This window comes from Bos indicus, chromosome 8 (genome assembly GCF_029378745.1).
Source record: "Bos indicus isolate NIAB-ARS_2022 breed Sahiwal x Tharparkar chromosome 8, NIAB-ARS_B.indTharparkar_mat_pri_1.0, whole genome shotgun sequence".
Classification (NCBI taxonomy): domain Eukaryota; kingdom Metazoa; phylum Chordata; class Mammalia; order Artiodactyla; family Bovidae; genus Bos; species Bos indicus.
This window is the reverse complement of record NC_091767.1, coordinates 111962881-111979752: the sequence shown is the minus strand read 5'-3', so window position 1 is coordinate 111979752 and position 16872 is coordinate 111962881. Positions and strand designations below refer to the sequence as shown.

Below are 16872 nucleotides of genomic sequence, written 5' to 3'. Positions count from 1 at the left end.
GTCTACCCTTTCTCAGCGGTGGACCGCTATTTCCCCCTCTGTATCTGTGACCAGGCCTTTATGGAAATCCCTCAAAATTAGGAGCTAGGGTCAACTGAGTTAGTGTATACAAAAGCAACCACTTGGGCGGTCTCCATCAAGGCGATGGCCAATGTTGTTATTCTGCAGTTGAAGGTCAGGTACAGTTCAAGGTAAGAATGCATAAAAACAATCAAGATAAGTGCATAAAAACCCTGATTTGTAAAGCAACTAAATCATGAGTTAATTTACCATGTAGTGAGGATCTGCCACGACATTCCTTTAAGTTCCTTAAACGGCTTCCCTTGTGGCTCAGGTGGTAAAGAACCCTCCCGCAATGCAAGAGACCGTGGTTCAATCCTTGGGCTGGGAAGATCCCCTGGAGAATGCCATGGCTACCCACTTGAGTATTCCTGCCTGGAGAATTCCATGGATGGAGGAGCCTGGGGGGCTACAGTCCATGGGGTTGAAAAGGGTCAGATGTGAGTAAGCGACGAACAGTTTCACTTCCTCTAAGTCCCTACCCATCAAGGCGCAGTGAGTACATCTCGTGTGAAACCTGCGGAAACGTCACAAGCCCCCTGGATCGTTGGGCTGTGAGGGTGAGGTTTTCTCAGTGAGTTTCTGTTCAGACTTCTGGACAAGCTCCCCAGGTCGTATTTCTTGTTCTTTGGGTCTGGACGACTTAAAGCCTTCTCTTCTCCAGGTGTGCTTTGCAGCTTCAGCTGAAGACCAGCCATGTGAAGAGTGGTTATCACACTTTTCTAAGAAGCACAGAGAATCCGCCTCTATTCCCCGACCCCTGAGGGCCAGCTGCCTTTGCAGATTTCGCCATCTTCGTTGGGATTGTAAGGTCTCTGATGCCGGGGTCTGTACACGAAGCCATTGGAGCTTGTCCAGGGAACTGCCCTCTGTGACCCTCAGAGCCGCTTGATCAAGAGACCAGGCTTTGGATAATTCGTGATAGGAAGGGTGAAAAATGCGCTACGCGTCTGCCTGTATCCAACCCAAGATTCATGTTTCCCTTGAGTCGTGAGTGTGTGAGTGTGACTGTCAGTGGAACAATCCACTTCGGGGCTGGCAGTCTGAAGATCACGGCACTGTTATGAGACCTAGGGAACGGCGGAAAGACTAACACGCCTCAGATTTCCACTGAACTTGCCTTGATTAGCTTGTCAGGATGCTCCATCAATGGTACTTCATATACAGCGAAGCCTGTGAGATACCCCAGCGTGTCAGCACTTTTGTCTTGGGGCTCAGTTCAGTCGCTCAGTCATGTCGGACTCTTTGCAACCCCATGGACTGCAGCATGTCAGGCTTCCCTGTCCTTCATCAACTCCCAGAGTTTACTCAAATTCATGTCCATTGAGTCAGTGATGCCATCCAACCATCTCATCCTCTGTCCTCCCCTTCTCCTCCTGCCTTCAATCTTTCCCAGCACCAGGGTCTTTTCCAGTGAGTCAGTTCTTCGCATCAGGTAGCCAAAGGATTGGAGCTTCAGCTTCAGCATCAGTCCTTCCAGTGAATATTTAGGACTGATTTCCTTTAGGATGGACTGGTTGGATCTCCTTGCAGTCCAAGGGGCTTTCAAGAGTCTTCTCCAACACCACAGTTCAAAGGCATCAATCCTTTGGTGCTCAGCTTTCTTTATAGTCCAACTCTCACATCCATACATGACTACTGGAAAAACCATAGCTTTGACTAGATGGACCTTTGTCTGCAAAATGTCTCTGCTGTCTAGGTTGGTCATAGCTTTTCTTCCAAGAAGCAACTGTCTTTTAATTTCATGGCTGCAGTCACCATCTGCAGTGATTTTGGAGCCCAAGGAAAGAGTCTTGGGGCTAGATTCTGACAAAAGGGAACTATAAGAATTTTGATAAAGTTAGGAGATGAGAATGTGGTCTCTCTGGAATATAGGTGAAATCTTAGGAGCCCGTTTCACTGTTTTGAACTTTCATCAAAGAGCGTCCATCAATTATCATGTTTTGTTTGACTTTCATGGAAAACCAGCGTCTACGCAGGGTACAGAGATCACATGACCAGTAGATGTCCTGAAGTCTGGAGTATTTCTGAGCTGCCCTGATGAGAGGTTTAGCAGTCTGGGATTTAAGGCCAGCTTTCCAAACACGACAGACAGACCTGGATCTGAATCCATATCCGCTACTTACGTCCAGTGATGACTACTCTCCTTAATCTCTCAAAACCCCAAATGCCTGCATCACAAAAGGTCCCTGTCAGACACAGTGGCTCTAAGAAATCAACTGTAGGTCAGATGCCTGAACTTCAGCGAGACTCGCCAAACAAGGGCCAAAGAAAAGCGTCCGACGCCGCTGTGCGAGCAGCCCGCCAGCGCCAGGCCCCTGCAGGCACGTCTCTGCTCTGACTAGAAAGTAGCACAGACTGGTTTTGTCCTGCTGACCCGGTCATGGGAGCTAAAAAAATAGCTAAAATAGCTAAAAGAAAAAATACCGCATCTGCTCTAGTGCTGCTGCTGCGAAGTCGCTTCAGTCGTGTCCGACTCTGTGCGACCCCATAGACGGCAGCCCACCAGGCTCCCCCGTCCCTGGGATTGTCCAGGCAAGAACACTGGAGTGGGTTGCCATTTCCTTCTCCAATGCATGAAAGTGAAAAGTGAAAGTGAAGTCGCTCAGTCGTGTCCGACTCTTCGAGACCCCATGGACTGCAGCCCACCAGGCTCCCCCGTCCCTGGGATTGTCCAGGCAAGAACACTGGAGTGGGTTGCCATTTCCTTCTCCAATGCATGAAAGTGAAAAGTGAAAGTGAAGTCGCTCAGTCGTGTCCGACTCTTCGAGACCCCATGGACTGCAGCCCACCAGGCTCCTCCGTCCATGAGATTTTCCAGGCAAAAGTACTGGAATGGGGTGCCATCGCCTTCTCCGTGCTCTTGTGCAGTGGGCTTCAATACTTTGAATTAAAAAATTAGCAAAAGACACAGCTCTTCCTCACAAGTCCTAAAATTGTCACTTAAAGCTTTTTATTGTGACGTTAAATAGTTGTCAAAAATGTATGTATTTCTAGAAAATTGTATGTTGCAGAGTATCTTCAATATATTTCCATCAAAGCCTTGGGTCAAGTGTTTAATTTATGAAAACAATCTACTGTGTAAATTAAGTGGCAAATCAGGCTTCATTATCAAAACAATTTGCAGATCAGATCAACCTTCCAATGGAGGTCATCATCACTTTAAATCCAATAAAAACATTAGCCTGGGCCCCCATGACAACCATCGTACCCCTAATTTTTGGTCTAGGAGGTCAGTAGGCGTGTGGATGGATGGACGGTGGATGGATGAGAGGGTAGGCGGATGTGCGGATGCACTGCGGCGCACAGGCTGCCTCCCCGTCTCCTGCTGAACTCAGCCCTGCTCCCCCGCTGCCCTACCCTCTGCCTCCCGGGATGTGCCCTCATGAGCCCAGCATTCAGGAGTGCTTCCTGTTCCGCTGAGTCCTTTCTTAGCTAGCTGACAGTGGGGACTGCGGTAGGGGGAAGGGCTGGCCCATGACTGGTGGGTTCTCAGTCTGTCAGATTCTGGAGCGTCAGGGGGAACTTGAGGGTCTGGTAATTAAGTTCCCAAAGGCCTCCACAGGGGTGTGCCACCAGGTCACCGCCGAGAGCCCATGTCACCCCTCAGAGCCCAGGTCACCCCTCAGAGCCCAGGTCACCCTGCAGAGCCCAGGTTAACTCTGAGAGGTCCAGGTCACCCCTGAGAGCCCCAGGTCACCCCTGAGAGCCCCAGATCACCCCTCAGAGCCCAGATCACCCCTTAGAGCCCCAGGTCACCCCTTAGAGCCCCAGGTCACCCCTGAGAAGCCCAGGTCACCCCCCAGAGCCCAGATCACCCCTGAGAGGCCCAGGTCACCCCTCGGAGCCCAGGTTACCCTCAGAGCTCTAGGTCACCCCTGAGAGGCCCAGGTCACCCCTCAGGGCCCCCAGGTCACCCCTGAAAGGCCTAGGTCACCCCTTAGAGCCCAGGTTACCCTCAGATGCTCAGGTCACCCCTCAGAGCCCAGGTTACCCTCAGAGCCCCAGGTAACCCGTGAGAGCCCAGGTCACCCGTCAGGGCCCCAGGTTGCCCCTGAGAGCCAAGGTCACCCATGAGAGCCCCAGGTCACCCCTCAGAGCCCAGGCCACCCTCAGAGCCCAGGTCACCCTCAGAGCCAAGGTCACCCCTCAGAGCGCAGGTCACCCCTCAGAGCCAAGGTTGCCACTCAGAGCCCAGGTCACCCCTCAGAGCCAAGGTCACCCCTCAGAGCCAAGGTTGCCACTCAGAGCCAAGGTTGCCACTCAGAGCCCCAGGTCACCCCTCAGAGCCCCAGGTCACCCCTCAGAGCCCAGGTCACCCCTCAGAGCCAAGGTCGCCACTCAGAGCCCCAGGTCACCCCTCAGAGCCCAGGTCACCCCTCAGAGCCCAGGTCGCCACTCAGAGCCCAGGTCACCCTCAGAGCCCAGGTCACCCCTCAGAGCCCCAGGTCACCCCTCAGAGCCCAGGTCACCCCTGAGAGCCCAGGTCGCCACTCAGAGCCCAGGTCACCCTCAGAGCCCAGGTCACCCCTCAGAGCCCCAGGTCACCCCTCAGAGCCCAGGTCACCCCTCAGAGCCCAGGTCGCCACTCAGAGCCCAGGTCACCCTCAGAGCCCAGGTCACCCCTCAGAGCCCCAGGTCACCCCTCAGAGCCCAGGTCACCCTCAGAGCCCCAGGTGACCCCTCAGAGCCCCAGGTCATCCTCAGAGCCAAGGTTGCCACTCAGAGCCCAGGTCACCCCTCAGAGCCAAGGTCACCCCTCAGAGCCAAGGTTGCCACTCAGAGCCAAGGTTGCCACTCAGAGCTCCAGGTCACCCCTCAGAGCCCAGGTCACCCCTCAGAGCCCAGGTCACCCCTCAGAGCCAAGGTCGCCACTCAGAGCCCCAGGTCACCCCTCAGAGCCCAGGTCACCCCTCAGAGCCCAGGTCGCCACTCAGAGCCCAGGTCACCCTCAGAGCCCAGGTCACCCCTCAGAGCCCCAGGTCACCCCTCAGAGCCCAGGTCACCCCTGAGAGCCCCAGGTCACCCCTCAGAGCCCAGGTCACCCTCAGAGCCCCAGGTCACCCTCAGAGCCCCAGGTCACCCCTCAGAGCCCAGGTCGCCCCTCAGAGCCCAGGTCACCCCGCAGAGCCCAGGTCACCCTGCAGAGCCCAGGTTAACTCTGAGAGCCCCAGGTCACCCCTGAGAGCCCCAGATCACCCCTCAGAGCCCAGATCACCCCTTAGAGCCCCAGGTCACCCCTTAGAGCCCCAGGTCACCCCCCAGAGCCCAGATCACCCCTGAGAGGCCCAGGTCACCCCTCGGAGCCCAGGTTACCCTCAGAGCTCTAGGTCACCCCTGAGAGGCCCAGGTCACCCCTCAGGGCCCCCAGGTCACCCCTGAAAGGCCTAGGTCACCCCTTAGAGCCCAGGTTACCCTCAGATGCTCAGGTCACCCCTCAGAGCCCAGGTTACCCTCAGAGCCCCAGGTAACCTGTGAGAGCCCAGGTCACCCATCAGGGCCCCAGGTCGCCCCTGAGAGCCAAGGTCACCCATGAGAGCCCCAGGTCACCCCTCAGAGCCCAGGCCACCCTCAGAGCCCAGGTCACCCTCAGAGCCCAGGTCACCCTCAGAGCCCAGGTCACCCCTCAGAGCCCAGGTCACCCCTCAGAGCCAAGGTTGCCACTCAGAGCCCAGGTCACCCCTCAGAGCCAAGGTCACCCCTCAGAGCCCAGGTTGCCACTCAGAGCCAAGGTTGCCACTCAGAGCCCCAGGTCACCCCTCAGAGCCCCAGGTCACCCCTCAGAGCCCAGGTCACCCCTCAGAGCCAAGGTTGCCACTCAGAGCCCCAGGTCACCCCTCAGAGCCCAGGTCACCCCTCAGAGCCCAGGTCGCCACTCAGAGCCAGGTCACCCTCAGAGCCCAGGTCACCCCTCAGAGCCCAGGTCGCCACTCAGAGCCAGGTCACCCTCAGAGCCCAGGTCACCCCTCAGAGCCCAGGTCCCCCCTCAGAGCCCAGGTTGCCACTCAGAGCCCAGGTCACCCTCAGAGCCCAGGTCACCCCTCAGAGCCCCAGGTCACCCCTCAGAGCTCAGGTCACCCCTCAGAGCCCCAGGTCACCCCTCAGAGCCCAGGTCACCCTCAGAGCCCAGGTCACCCCTCAGAGCCCCAGGTCACCCCTCAGAGCCCAGGTCACCCCTCAGAGCCCAGGTCACCCCTCAGAGCCCAGGTCGCTCCTCAGAGCCCAGGTCGCCCCTCAGAGCCCCAGGTGGCCCCTCAGAGCCCCAGGTCGCCCCTCAGAGCCCAGGTCACCCATGAGAGTCCCAGGTCACCCATGAGAGCCCAGGTCATCCCTCAGAGCCCAGGTTACCCCTGAGAACCCCAGGGCACGAGACCCCAGCGTTGAAGCCCCCTCCCGGAGGGGAGAGAGGGCCAGGTCCCCTCAGCCCTACTGGGTAGAGCGGGGCCCTGGCCGGCAGTGAGCCGGCTCTGGTTCCCTCACAGGTCGCCTGTCTTTGCTTCTGCCTTCACCTCTCTGAGTTTCCTTTTCCTTCTAGGTAATGGAGAACGTCAGGGCCCGGGCTCAGGCTGTTGATGATATAAATGAATCGGTGCACAAAATCCCCGGACAGAGCTGCAGGCAGGGGAGGGGGCCCTTCCCTCAACTCAGCTCAGCTCCCTGACAGCAGACAAGACGGCGGGGAGCTCTTTCATGCCCTTCTCTCCTGATAGTGTGTGTTAGTTGCTCAGTCGTGTCCGACTCTGCGACCCCATGGACTGTAGCTCGCCAGGCTCCTCTGTCCATGGGGATTCTCCAGGCAGGAATGCTGGAGTAGGTTGCCATGCCCTCCTCCACCTTCTCTCCTGAACACTTGACCAAAATAAAAAACCAAAACCACACACAAACAACAGAAAAACCAAAGCCCCAAGGCCCCTGCCGCTCTGGGGAGGGAGGCTCACAGGCCTGCAGTGAATGTGTGCGTGGGGGTCCCAGAGGAGACCCTGATAACTGTGCGGGGCCCCAGCTGCTCGGAGACGATAGGGGGTCACTCGGAGGACACTCAGAACAATGAGGGTCTTTGGGGGACGAGGCCAGAGCAGGCTCTTCTCTAAACTTCAGAAAGAAAAAGAGAGAACACTGGATTTTAGAACCAGAAAGAGGCTTCGGGACCTTCAGACATGCTCCTTCCCTTTCAGGTGAACGCCTGGGGGAGAACGCCCAGACTCAGGACCAAAGCTGCCGGCCCGAGTCAGCCCAGGGCTTTGGGCGGGCCTGGCCACGGAGCTCCACCACCGTAGAGGACAGGGTGTCATGGAGAGTGAGTGACCTTGGACAAGGCGTACCCTCCGATGCTCAAGAGAAGACAGTGAGAGGCTGTCTCTTCCTCACACACATGCCTTCAACTGCGGAGGGCAGGCGTGGCTGACGTGGGCAGTGACCACTGACCCCTAGCCCCCCAAAGAGAGGAGCGAATCTCCCGAGTCCTGCCCTTGGGTCAGACACACAGGGATGAGGCCATTTATCCGCGGAGTGACGTGTTCAGCTCTGGGTTCAGTAAGAAATGCCTCTAGTCCTGGCAGAAAAGTCCCGACAGGTGTGGAGCGAGGGGACTGTCAGGCCGGGCTCGGCACGGACTGGGCTTGGGGAGACCCGGGTTTGACCTGACTCTGGAGCTTCATCTCCAGGTGACCTGGGCTCCCAGGGTCCTTGTCTGTGGACAAGTGTGTGACAGAACCTACAGCAGGAAGACAGGTTCCGAAACCTGGAGTCATGGAGCTGAGCTCAGATGCAGAGATGAGCCGATGGCAACCCTCGAGGGTGACCCTGCTGACCTGGGCTGGGCCTGTAGTTGGGCGTCCAGCCAGATGAAGCCTGGGCTCCTCGCCCACGTGGCACCCACCCTTTCTGGTTCCCAGCTGCGCTTGGCCGACATGGAAGGAGGATTCTGAGGGTCAGACGTCCCACAGGAGAGACGCCAGCCGGGGCCTCCCCACGCTCCGGCCACCCTCCCGGTGGAAGGCTCCTCCTCGTTTGCAGACCTGCTCACCCCACTTCTTGCTGTGTCTACACTGCTCCATCTATCCAGATTCAGAAGCTGGTGTGGGCTCACGTCAGTTTGCAGAAGAATTTTTACTTTAGCTCCAGGGTTGTTTGTAGGTGAGATGTCATGCTAAACATTTCAAAAAGAGCTCAGTGGATATGGCTTTCCTTAGGGCAATGTGCCCCTCGATGGCTGAGTGAGAGGGGGTGTTGGTGACCTTAGAGTCTCTAGACCAGCTCCTCAGGCTGGTGGGCTAGTCTGAAGGCTTCTGTCCAACTGGTCCTGCATCTTGAGCCCCCAGCTGACTTGAACAGACGTGGGGCTCGTGGGACCAGGACTTGAAGTGAGGCGTCGTGGCCCTGGCTGCCTTCCTGGTGGGTGACGGGGCCCATGTTGAGGACCGTTGTCTCTGCGCCCCTTGAGCCATCCTCAGGACCAAAAATGAATGTCCAGTGAGCGACGGCAGCTTCCAGATGGTGGCTAGGGCTCCCAGCCCCATCAGGCCAGCACGTGGCAGGGCCGGATCCTGGTCTGCCTGGACCCCAGCCCAGGAAGTGGGGGAGGAGGATCTGGGCTCCTGTGATGCGCCCAGGCCTCTAGACCGGGGTGACCGCGCCTTTGGGGACACAGAGTCAGGGAGGCACCTTGCCCAGAGCCTGGATCCATAACTTTCATAGAAAACCTTCTCTGCCCGAGCCCCGCTCCCCAGAGTCCCCCCGAGGGGTCTGGAAGGGGAGGCTCTCTCGGGTCACTTTGCTGACTCCCGATCACAGTTGCGCTGAGCTCCGTTCACCAATGAACATAGAACCTTGGCGCCCAGGGACACACACAGACACTGCCCCGGTGACTGAGGACTGCCCCTCCCGGGGACACACACAGACACTGCCCCGGTGACTGAGGACTGCCCCTCCCGGGGACACACACAGACACTGCCCCGGTGACCAAGGACTGCCCCTCCCGGGGACACACGAGGTCACCCTCCTCGAGCCTTGGCAACTTGGCTGTGGTCCGCGCGTCCGTCCGTGTGTTTGTTACAGACATGTCCTTGTTTAACGCACGTGCTGGTCCAGTAACACTGGCCTCTCGCCCGCAGCCCTAAGACGGAGCTGGTCTCGCACGCTTTCTCCCCAGGGCCCGTCGCAGCCTCACACCCAGGACCCCAGATGGCACCACAGCCCTGCCTGGTGCCTCTTAAACCGTGAAGTCTCCAACAGGACAACACACAAGCTGGAAAAACACAGCAGCAGGGGCCGTGCGGGAAGAGGGCCCTGGTTAGGGACCCCCTGTAGGAGGAGGCCGAGACGGGGCCCCCCAAGAAACTGACCGGGGGCTCCCCCCCCCCCCGCCCGCGCCCGCACCCCAGGGGCCTGGAAGCACCCGGAGGGCTGACTGGGGGTCAGAACACAGCCTTGAGTGTTCTGCAGGCGAGTCCACTGCTGTGGAATCTGGGGGCCGCGAGGACAGACCGGGACTGGACTGGTGCCCTGGCACGCGCCCGGGGCTTCCCGCCGGCACTTCTGTGCCCCTGCAGGACAGCATCTGGAGGAGGGCTGTGTGGACGGACAGACAGGCGCAAGGATAGGCCCCAGAGGACAGTGGGGTGGGGGCGGGCTGCATGTGGCCGGGGGACCCCTGACTCGGCTCCCTGGGAGGCCACCCCCATGGACTGGCTCTGGACAGGCGGGAGTGACCGGAGACCCCCTTGCACGAGGGGCCGGGGCGGGAGGATGGGGGAGGCGGGGCGGGGGGGCGCCGTTACCGTTGCTGGCCCGCTGCCGGATGGTCAGCATCTGCTCTCCCGACAGTTTTGCCTTCTTCATGGCGGACGTGGCCCGCGGGCATCCCGACAAGCTGGGGGCGAGACAGGAGACTGCGTGAGTCATGCGCTGGGGATCCCAGCGGCAGGGAGAGTGGCCCGGGGCCCTGCCTGGCAGAGGGGTCACCAGCCAGGACGCGGGCAGGCGTGGTGGGGACCACGAAGCTCGGGCTGGCCTGGAGCCCAGGGCCGCGGCATGGCTGGGCCGAGGTCTGGCCACCAGGCTCCGGGGAGGCAGACCAGCCCCTTCAGGCCGTGTCCGCCTTTGAGGGTTTTCGGGACGCTTACGGAGGAACCCCCTTCTTTAAAAACTTCCTTACAGAAAGTCTCAAACCCGCACAAGCGTTGGTTGCAAAACGTACTGAAGTGAAAGGTGGAGTGAGGCGCCCCCAGACTCATGCTGACACAGCAGGTGCCCTCCCCACAGGTACTGGGAGAAACCCAGGGCCCGCCTCCCAGCCACGAGGTGTAAACACCTGTGCGCTCCCTGACCATCGGGGTCTGACGCCTGGCTGTGTCCTCACACACGTGCCCAGGTCCCCTGTGTACTCTGCACCCTGGGCTGGGCCCCGGGCCCGAACTGTGTCTCTGCAGGACGCCTCTCCCTGTTTCTCACTTTCTGGGTCCATGCTGAGGGCCGCCCCACCCAGAGGCAGAGCACAGAGTTGCTAGGCAACACGTCTGCCTCGGCTCCGTGAGCTTCCGGAACGTCTCCTCTGACGCCTTCTCTAACACTTTCCCAATGTGCTTTCGGCAGGTGTTTGGTGGGGGGATGCGTCTTCGTACAATAAGCAAGTCCCAGTTGTGGGTTCGAGGGGACGCTTGTCTCTGATGACTGTGCAGGGTTCTCCCCACGGAGGCTGGGTGACTGCCCCGCCCGCTGCTTCTCCAGGAACCTCGCTGGGCCCCAGACTCGCTCAGGAAGCTTCTAGATCCACAGGGGAAGGGGCAGCAGGACAAACAGGTTGCTTCCTGTTTGCACCCCTGGGACCATCAGCCCCAGGCCCGTTGATCGGAGGCCAGCATGTCCCCGGGGCTCCAGGACGCTCGTGAATTGAAAGCTGTGCGCTGAGGGTGACCGTCCACGACGACCCTCCCACCCGAACACTGAGCGCAGAGGGAGCGATGGACAGAGCGAGGGTGGACAGAACGGAGGCGGCCCAGCCACACGGAAGCCAGGGAGGGCTGCGGTGTCCCCAGGCATCTGTCAGCAGGTGGATGGTGCCCAGCCGCAGGATGACCTGCAAACAGTCTCACACAGGGATTCCTGGACCCACGCAGAGCGTCACAATCCGATTTCAGTCTGCAGTGGTTTCTCCTAGTTTCCAGTTAACTGAGCCACTGCCCGGAAGTGACAAACTAACGGCGCCCTGCAGCCGGAGCTGGGAACTAAATTAGGAGACAGAGGCCCAGAGATGGACGTGTTTTGTGCATGCAAGCCCGCTCTGTGCTGCCCCATTCCGATCCTGTGACTGCATCCCAGCGCGGCTCAAATTTGGAAGTGCCCTGGGTAGGCAGCCTCAGCTTGGGTGTTGGGTGGCTGGGTCCCCAGCGAGGGCGCAGTGCCATCTAGCGGCCACTCGCGCCAACCTCACCAGATGCCAGGGTCCCAGCTGGTCCAGGGATCTCAAGTCCACGCGGCGGGTCCTGCTGGGGAGACTCTGGGGGTCTCAGTCCGATGGGGATGGAGTCCTACTGCGGACTGACTCTGGGGGTCTCAGTGCGATGCGGGTGGAGTCCTGGCGGGGGGAGACCCAGCAGCCCTTAAGGAGACGTCGCTGATGAAAGCCAGACTTCTCCTGGAGGGGCCCAGAAAGGTCCAGGATCCAGATTCCCAGCAGCAAGGAGTTAACTGGTCTCTGCCCCAGGGCCCGCACTTGGGCCCCAGACTGGCTGCGGCTCCAGCAGGAACTCCAGGAAGGGCTCTAGGCAAACACTGCCAGGGCTTCAGAAGGGATGGAGGGCATGGGGGTGGGGAGCCCGGCATTTTATCAGGACTCGCCCCCACTGTGCTGCAGTCTGCAGGGTCGCAAAGAACCCGGACATGACTGAGCAACAGAACAACAACCCCCAGCCCAGCCCACCCCCGCCCACCAGACGCATTCCCTTCAGGAGGACATCGCCATGAAATTCCCAGGGTGGGGCGGTGGTTAGAGAGACACAGGGCAGTGGGGTTGTATTGCTCCAAGGTTTGCTCACGGCCCAGAGTGGCTGGGAATTGGGAACCACGGGCCCTGGCCTGGCGAAAGGCCCCGACACAGTCTCTGTCCCAGGAAACGCAGGTTTGCAGTTCTGGCACCTTGCTTGTGATTTCACCATTGCTGCTAAAGTCCTCATAAGGACCCCACACCTCCCTGTACAGCACACGGACTCCCACGCTAACGCCGCCTTCACGAGGTGACTCTGGGGCTGTGCTACCTGTGAGCTCGAGGGCGGGGAGTGCAGCGCGGCAGGCAGACACAGGGGCGGCGCTGACAAGGGCGCGCGCCACACCCGCTGAGCAGCCGGCTTTGCATTGGCTTCCTGGGACCTCAAGGCGGGTGTCGGGGCACAGGCTGTCCTCTGACCCCCAGAGAATCCCTGCCTCCCCTTACTTGTCTGATCTGCTCCCGTTTCAGTGTAAAGGGCTGTCCTGCGGTCCTTTCCCAGTCCATGATGCAGATCTGGAGTTTTTTCCCCCAAATATTCTTGAGTTTCTCCCAAACCATTTGGTGCCAAATGTGTGCCCTGAGCCTTGGAGAGAGGGCAGTGTTGGAGCAGCAGGCTCTGCACCCAGACACCAGGGCCTCGGGGCAGTTGGGGTGTCCCGGTCACCGGCGTTAATTAGCAGGGGGCTGTGGGCAAGAGGGGAGAGTGGCAGGCTCCGCAATCACAGTGTTTCCCTGGCTTGGTGCCCCTCCCCACGTGCATTTTGATGGCATCACGGGGGAATCAGCTGTTTGTGAGGGTCTAGGGGCCTGGGCAGCAGGTATAACAGGATTGCTGGGGTCTTCTCTCCAAGGACGGGGAATTGAGGGGCTTGCACACCCTCCTGGAGAGGACTGCTGTTATCATGCCGTTCTGACCCACTGTTTGCCCGGAGTTGCTGTGGGGCCTGAGGGCAGGTGTGGAGTCAGACCACCCACAGGGATGGCCTTTGGGGGATCAGGCATGCTTTCCCTGGCAGTGTGGGGACCGTACTGCTCACGAAGGGGCTCTGGCGCTCTTCTCTTGGGCAAGTGCCCCGCTGGTGTGGGCGAGTGATGTTTGTTTATGAAAGTGTGGCTGCTGCCCCTGCAGGGAGGTCTGGATGCTTGTCTCCCATAAGCTCATCCGGTATAAATCATCGCTGTGGATGGTCGTGTCCCCAGAGGACGCTGATGCCCTGAGTCCAGAACTGACAGGACCCAGTGGGAAACTGGCCTGTGAGGCACCCTTGAGTCAAGGTGACGTGGTGCTGGAGGGCTGGGGGGCTTTTCCTGTGACCTCATGAGGGAAAAGAGGGGTGTTTGGACCCGGACACAGAGGAAGGACATGTGACAAAGGGCAGAGACAAGGCGGCGCCCCAAACTGCCCTCCCCACCCGCAGCCCACCCATGTTGTGACCTCTGACCTCTGACACCAAGAGGACAAACTCTGTTCAACACCGAAACACAGGTCGTGGTGTGTGTCAGGCAGCGTAGGAAACTGACACCATCGTATCTGTTCATCAGTTCTGGGCTCCTCATCCACATTTCCCATTTTCCTATACTATTTCTGTTTTCAGATATGAGCATAACTGTTCTGTGAGTGTGGTTTTTTCTTGCCATGAGTTCAGGGGCACATCTCGGGGAGCAGGTGAGAGTGCAGGGGGCCCCCGACACTGAGGATGTAGGGCAGAGGTGCTGCAGGAGTGGGGACACGGGGCCTGGGCTCCTGGCAGGAGGTGACAAGTGTGGCTGGGCGTGTCCTCACCCAGCTGGGCCCCTGGCTGCCCACGAGGGCTGCTCAGGGTGCCTTCCCAGAGTGAGGACCCAGCAGGCAGGTGCTGAGGGCAGCAGAGGGTGAGCCTGAAGGACCCAGGGCCACGGAGCTCAGCAAGGGAACTGGGGTTCGGATGGGGCCTGCAGGGCACCCTGGGTGCTGCTCGGCCCTGCGCCGTCCCAGGTGGGAGCCCCCACCCGTGTGCTGCGCACATGTGGGCCTGCATTGACTCAACCAAGCACTGGGGAGCCTCGGCTCTTGCATCGTGGTAACCGAGCATCAGCCATGGGCCGAGTAGCCTCGCACATCCAGTGACCCCGGACCTGCAAACGGAGCAGCAGCGGATGGATGGACATGCACACGCTTCAGGAGGAGAAAGTCTGAAAACATCAAGCATGGTGGCATCTCCCCAGGAGCCTGCCCCCAGCCCATGTGGTCTCAGGCCCAGGAGGCCGGCGCTGTGACCCAGCAGCTAACATTCACCGGCCCTGTGGGATTCGCGGTTTGGAACAGATGTTGGATCTGAGTTTTTCCCTTCTTAGTGCTTTCTCGCAAGTACTGAAATGTGGAGGTTGGAGTAAAAGAGTTCATACATCTGAGGAGCTTGCAGGGGCAGCAGTCAGTGCAAGGTGGGTGGACAGGGGATGGGCCGAGGTGGCCAGTGTGAGGCCTGCCCCAGAGAACAGGGCCTGTTGGCTTCCTTCTCTCCTCCCAAGGAGGAAGACTCTGATTACAGCGTGAAACGGGGGCCTGGCTGGTTCCCCCAGAGGAGTACCGCAATCACGGTGAGTCAGCACAGGGTCTGCTCCAGGGAGATGATCTTCACGCCTGCAGCATCTTCTCCTCCAGAGGCCTGGGACCCTCCGCCCTCCTCACCTCCTGCAGATCTCAGAGAATCCAGAATGGAGGAGTCTCCTCTCGTAAGTGAGCTGCCATGATTCCAACATCATTCCCTCAAACAGAAAACTACCAGCTGGGCTGGAGGCCCTGCCACGCCTTCTGTTCCCTCCACCCCGCTGCCAGGAGACAGTGGGAGCCGAGGTTCGGAGAAGGTGGGAAGGGGTGCATGATGGCCCTGGGGAGAGGCAAGTGTCCAGGGGCTGGACAAGAGCCCAGTAGGAGCGGGTGCAGGGCTGGCCTGTGGCCAGACCAGCACGCCAGGGCTGCAATGCTGTGAAGTCCAGATTTACCTCCAGCCAGTCTCGAGCCAGGAACCCTGGGGCTGCTTCAGTGTCCCCTGTCCACACGTGGGGTTTGGGCAAGTGTGGCCATGGTCTCAACCTGAGAGGGAGCCCACCTCCATGCTCCTGGGCAGACAGCGACCCATCCGCCGAGGCCAAGGGTGGTGGGCGCTCCTCCTGGTGGGATGGCTGGGTGGGAAGAGGTCTGCCCTCTTCACTCCCTCTCCCTGGGGTCCATCCCATGGCACCAGGCTTCTTTCGTACCTGCCCTATGGCAGCCTTGGCCTTGGTCTTGCAGAAATACAGACAGACAGACTGAGATGCTGGTGGTGCACGGACAGTGTGCCCAGACACTCCTTGGTTGTCCAGCTTTCTCCTTACTGGCATCTCTGAAATGGAACTATGCAGACCTCAGGGAGCTGTGGCTGCTTGTTGACATAAATTTTGGTAAAAAAACAAAAAACAAAAACTACGGCTTTTCCACATCACAGAAAGGCAGGTGCATAAAGGCTGTCTTCTTGGACTCACAAGCATCCCAAGTGGACTGCATTTCCCAGCATCCCATGCAGACTACATTTCCCAGCATCCTATGGACCAGGTTCCACCCATGGGGTAAGAAGGAAGTAATCTGTGTTCCCTGACTCCCAGGGGGATCCTTCGCATTCTCTCCGTCTTGGGCTGTGGAATGAAGACCACCCTTGAAGAAGGTGCTGAAGGTGACTGAGCCCTTCTCTGGTGTCCCCTCATCTTGTTCTGTCCTGTGAGCAAGAAAGGAACCTCCAGTGTTTGGAGTGGTTGTTAAGGCTGCGTATCCAGCTCACATTTACGTTAAAGGAGAAGGTTGATTACAAAAGTAACTCATAGAAGTCACTCACTATGGTGACATTTTTACCACAATTCTCTTGGGAAACATCAAACACAATAAATATCCTAAAAAAGGTGATCTGTGCATTTATAAAGGACTGTGAAAGTGAAAGTGAAGTCGCTCAGTTGCGCCCAACTCTTTGCGACCTGTGGACTGTAGCCCACCAAGCTCCTCCGTCGATGGGATTCTCCAGGCAAGAATACCGGAGTGGGTTGCCATTTCCTTCTCCATAAAGGATTGTAGAGGAACTGAAAACAAATAAATTAGGTCATGTGGTCCAGGTGGGAAGAAGTTTAAGAGGGTCTGGGAGGTAATTTTTTAAAAAATTATTTAGATGAAGCCCAGTGAGGGACGACTTACTTCTAAAGTCACTTACTTATTTATTCATTAGGATTAGAGAATCTTCTATTCTACGTCAAGTGGAATGAGACTGAGGTGAGTGCACAGTGCGGCCATTTCACACACAGCAGTGGATCCACAGGCACAGAACCCTCCCCAGCCCCTCCCTCACGGCCTCTGTCTCTCCTGCATGGGAGGCTCCACAGTTTGCGTAGTCCTGACACCCCCACTCAGGCTGGGGGGCCTTTCCAGTCAGCTGAGCCATTGCCCCCACCCCCCGGAGGCAGGTGAGACCCTGCCAGAGTGTCCTCTCTCCAGCCCTTCCCCTGACACCTCTGACCCTGATCCTGGAATCTGACCCAGAACCACTCCAGGCACCACCTCGTCACGTGTCTGGTGAGATCCTGGTGCCTTGGTCAGTCTGCATCTCAGGATCCGGTCCATCAAGTCCCTGCGACTGCCCTGTGCCTTTAACTCTTTCCATTGCCTGGTTTCTTTCCTTCAGATAAGGCTCACTTCCAGCTGCCCCTTCCAAGAACGCCCTCCCTTGCTCCTGAGAGGCTACACCTACTCCCAGGTCTTGTTCCTCATCTCAGCTGCCTAACTCAGCTGCCTTGACTCAGCCAGTCCTAACGATGGAGTGAGCACT

At 58.6% G+C, this 16872-nt stretch overlaps 1 protein-coding gene across 22 annotated transcripts in view; it reads right to left on the bottom strand.

Moving 5' to 3' along the window:
- MYT1L (myelin transcription factor 1 like) overlaps positions 1-16872 on the bottom strand; it is a 398154-nt gene that overhangs the window by 9611 nt on the left and 371671 nt on the right. For all 22 annotated transcript variants that reach the window (XM_070795423.1, XM_070795424.1, XM_070795422.1 and 19 more), the window contains one exon: positions 9840-9931. In XM_070795423.1, coding sequence (XP_070651524.1) covers positions 9840-9931 — 92 coding nt within the window. The remainder of the gene's footprint in view (positions 1-9839; positions 9932-16872) is intronic.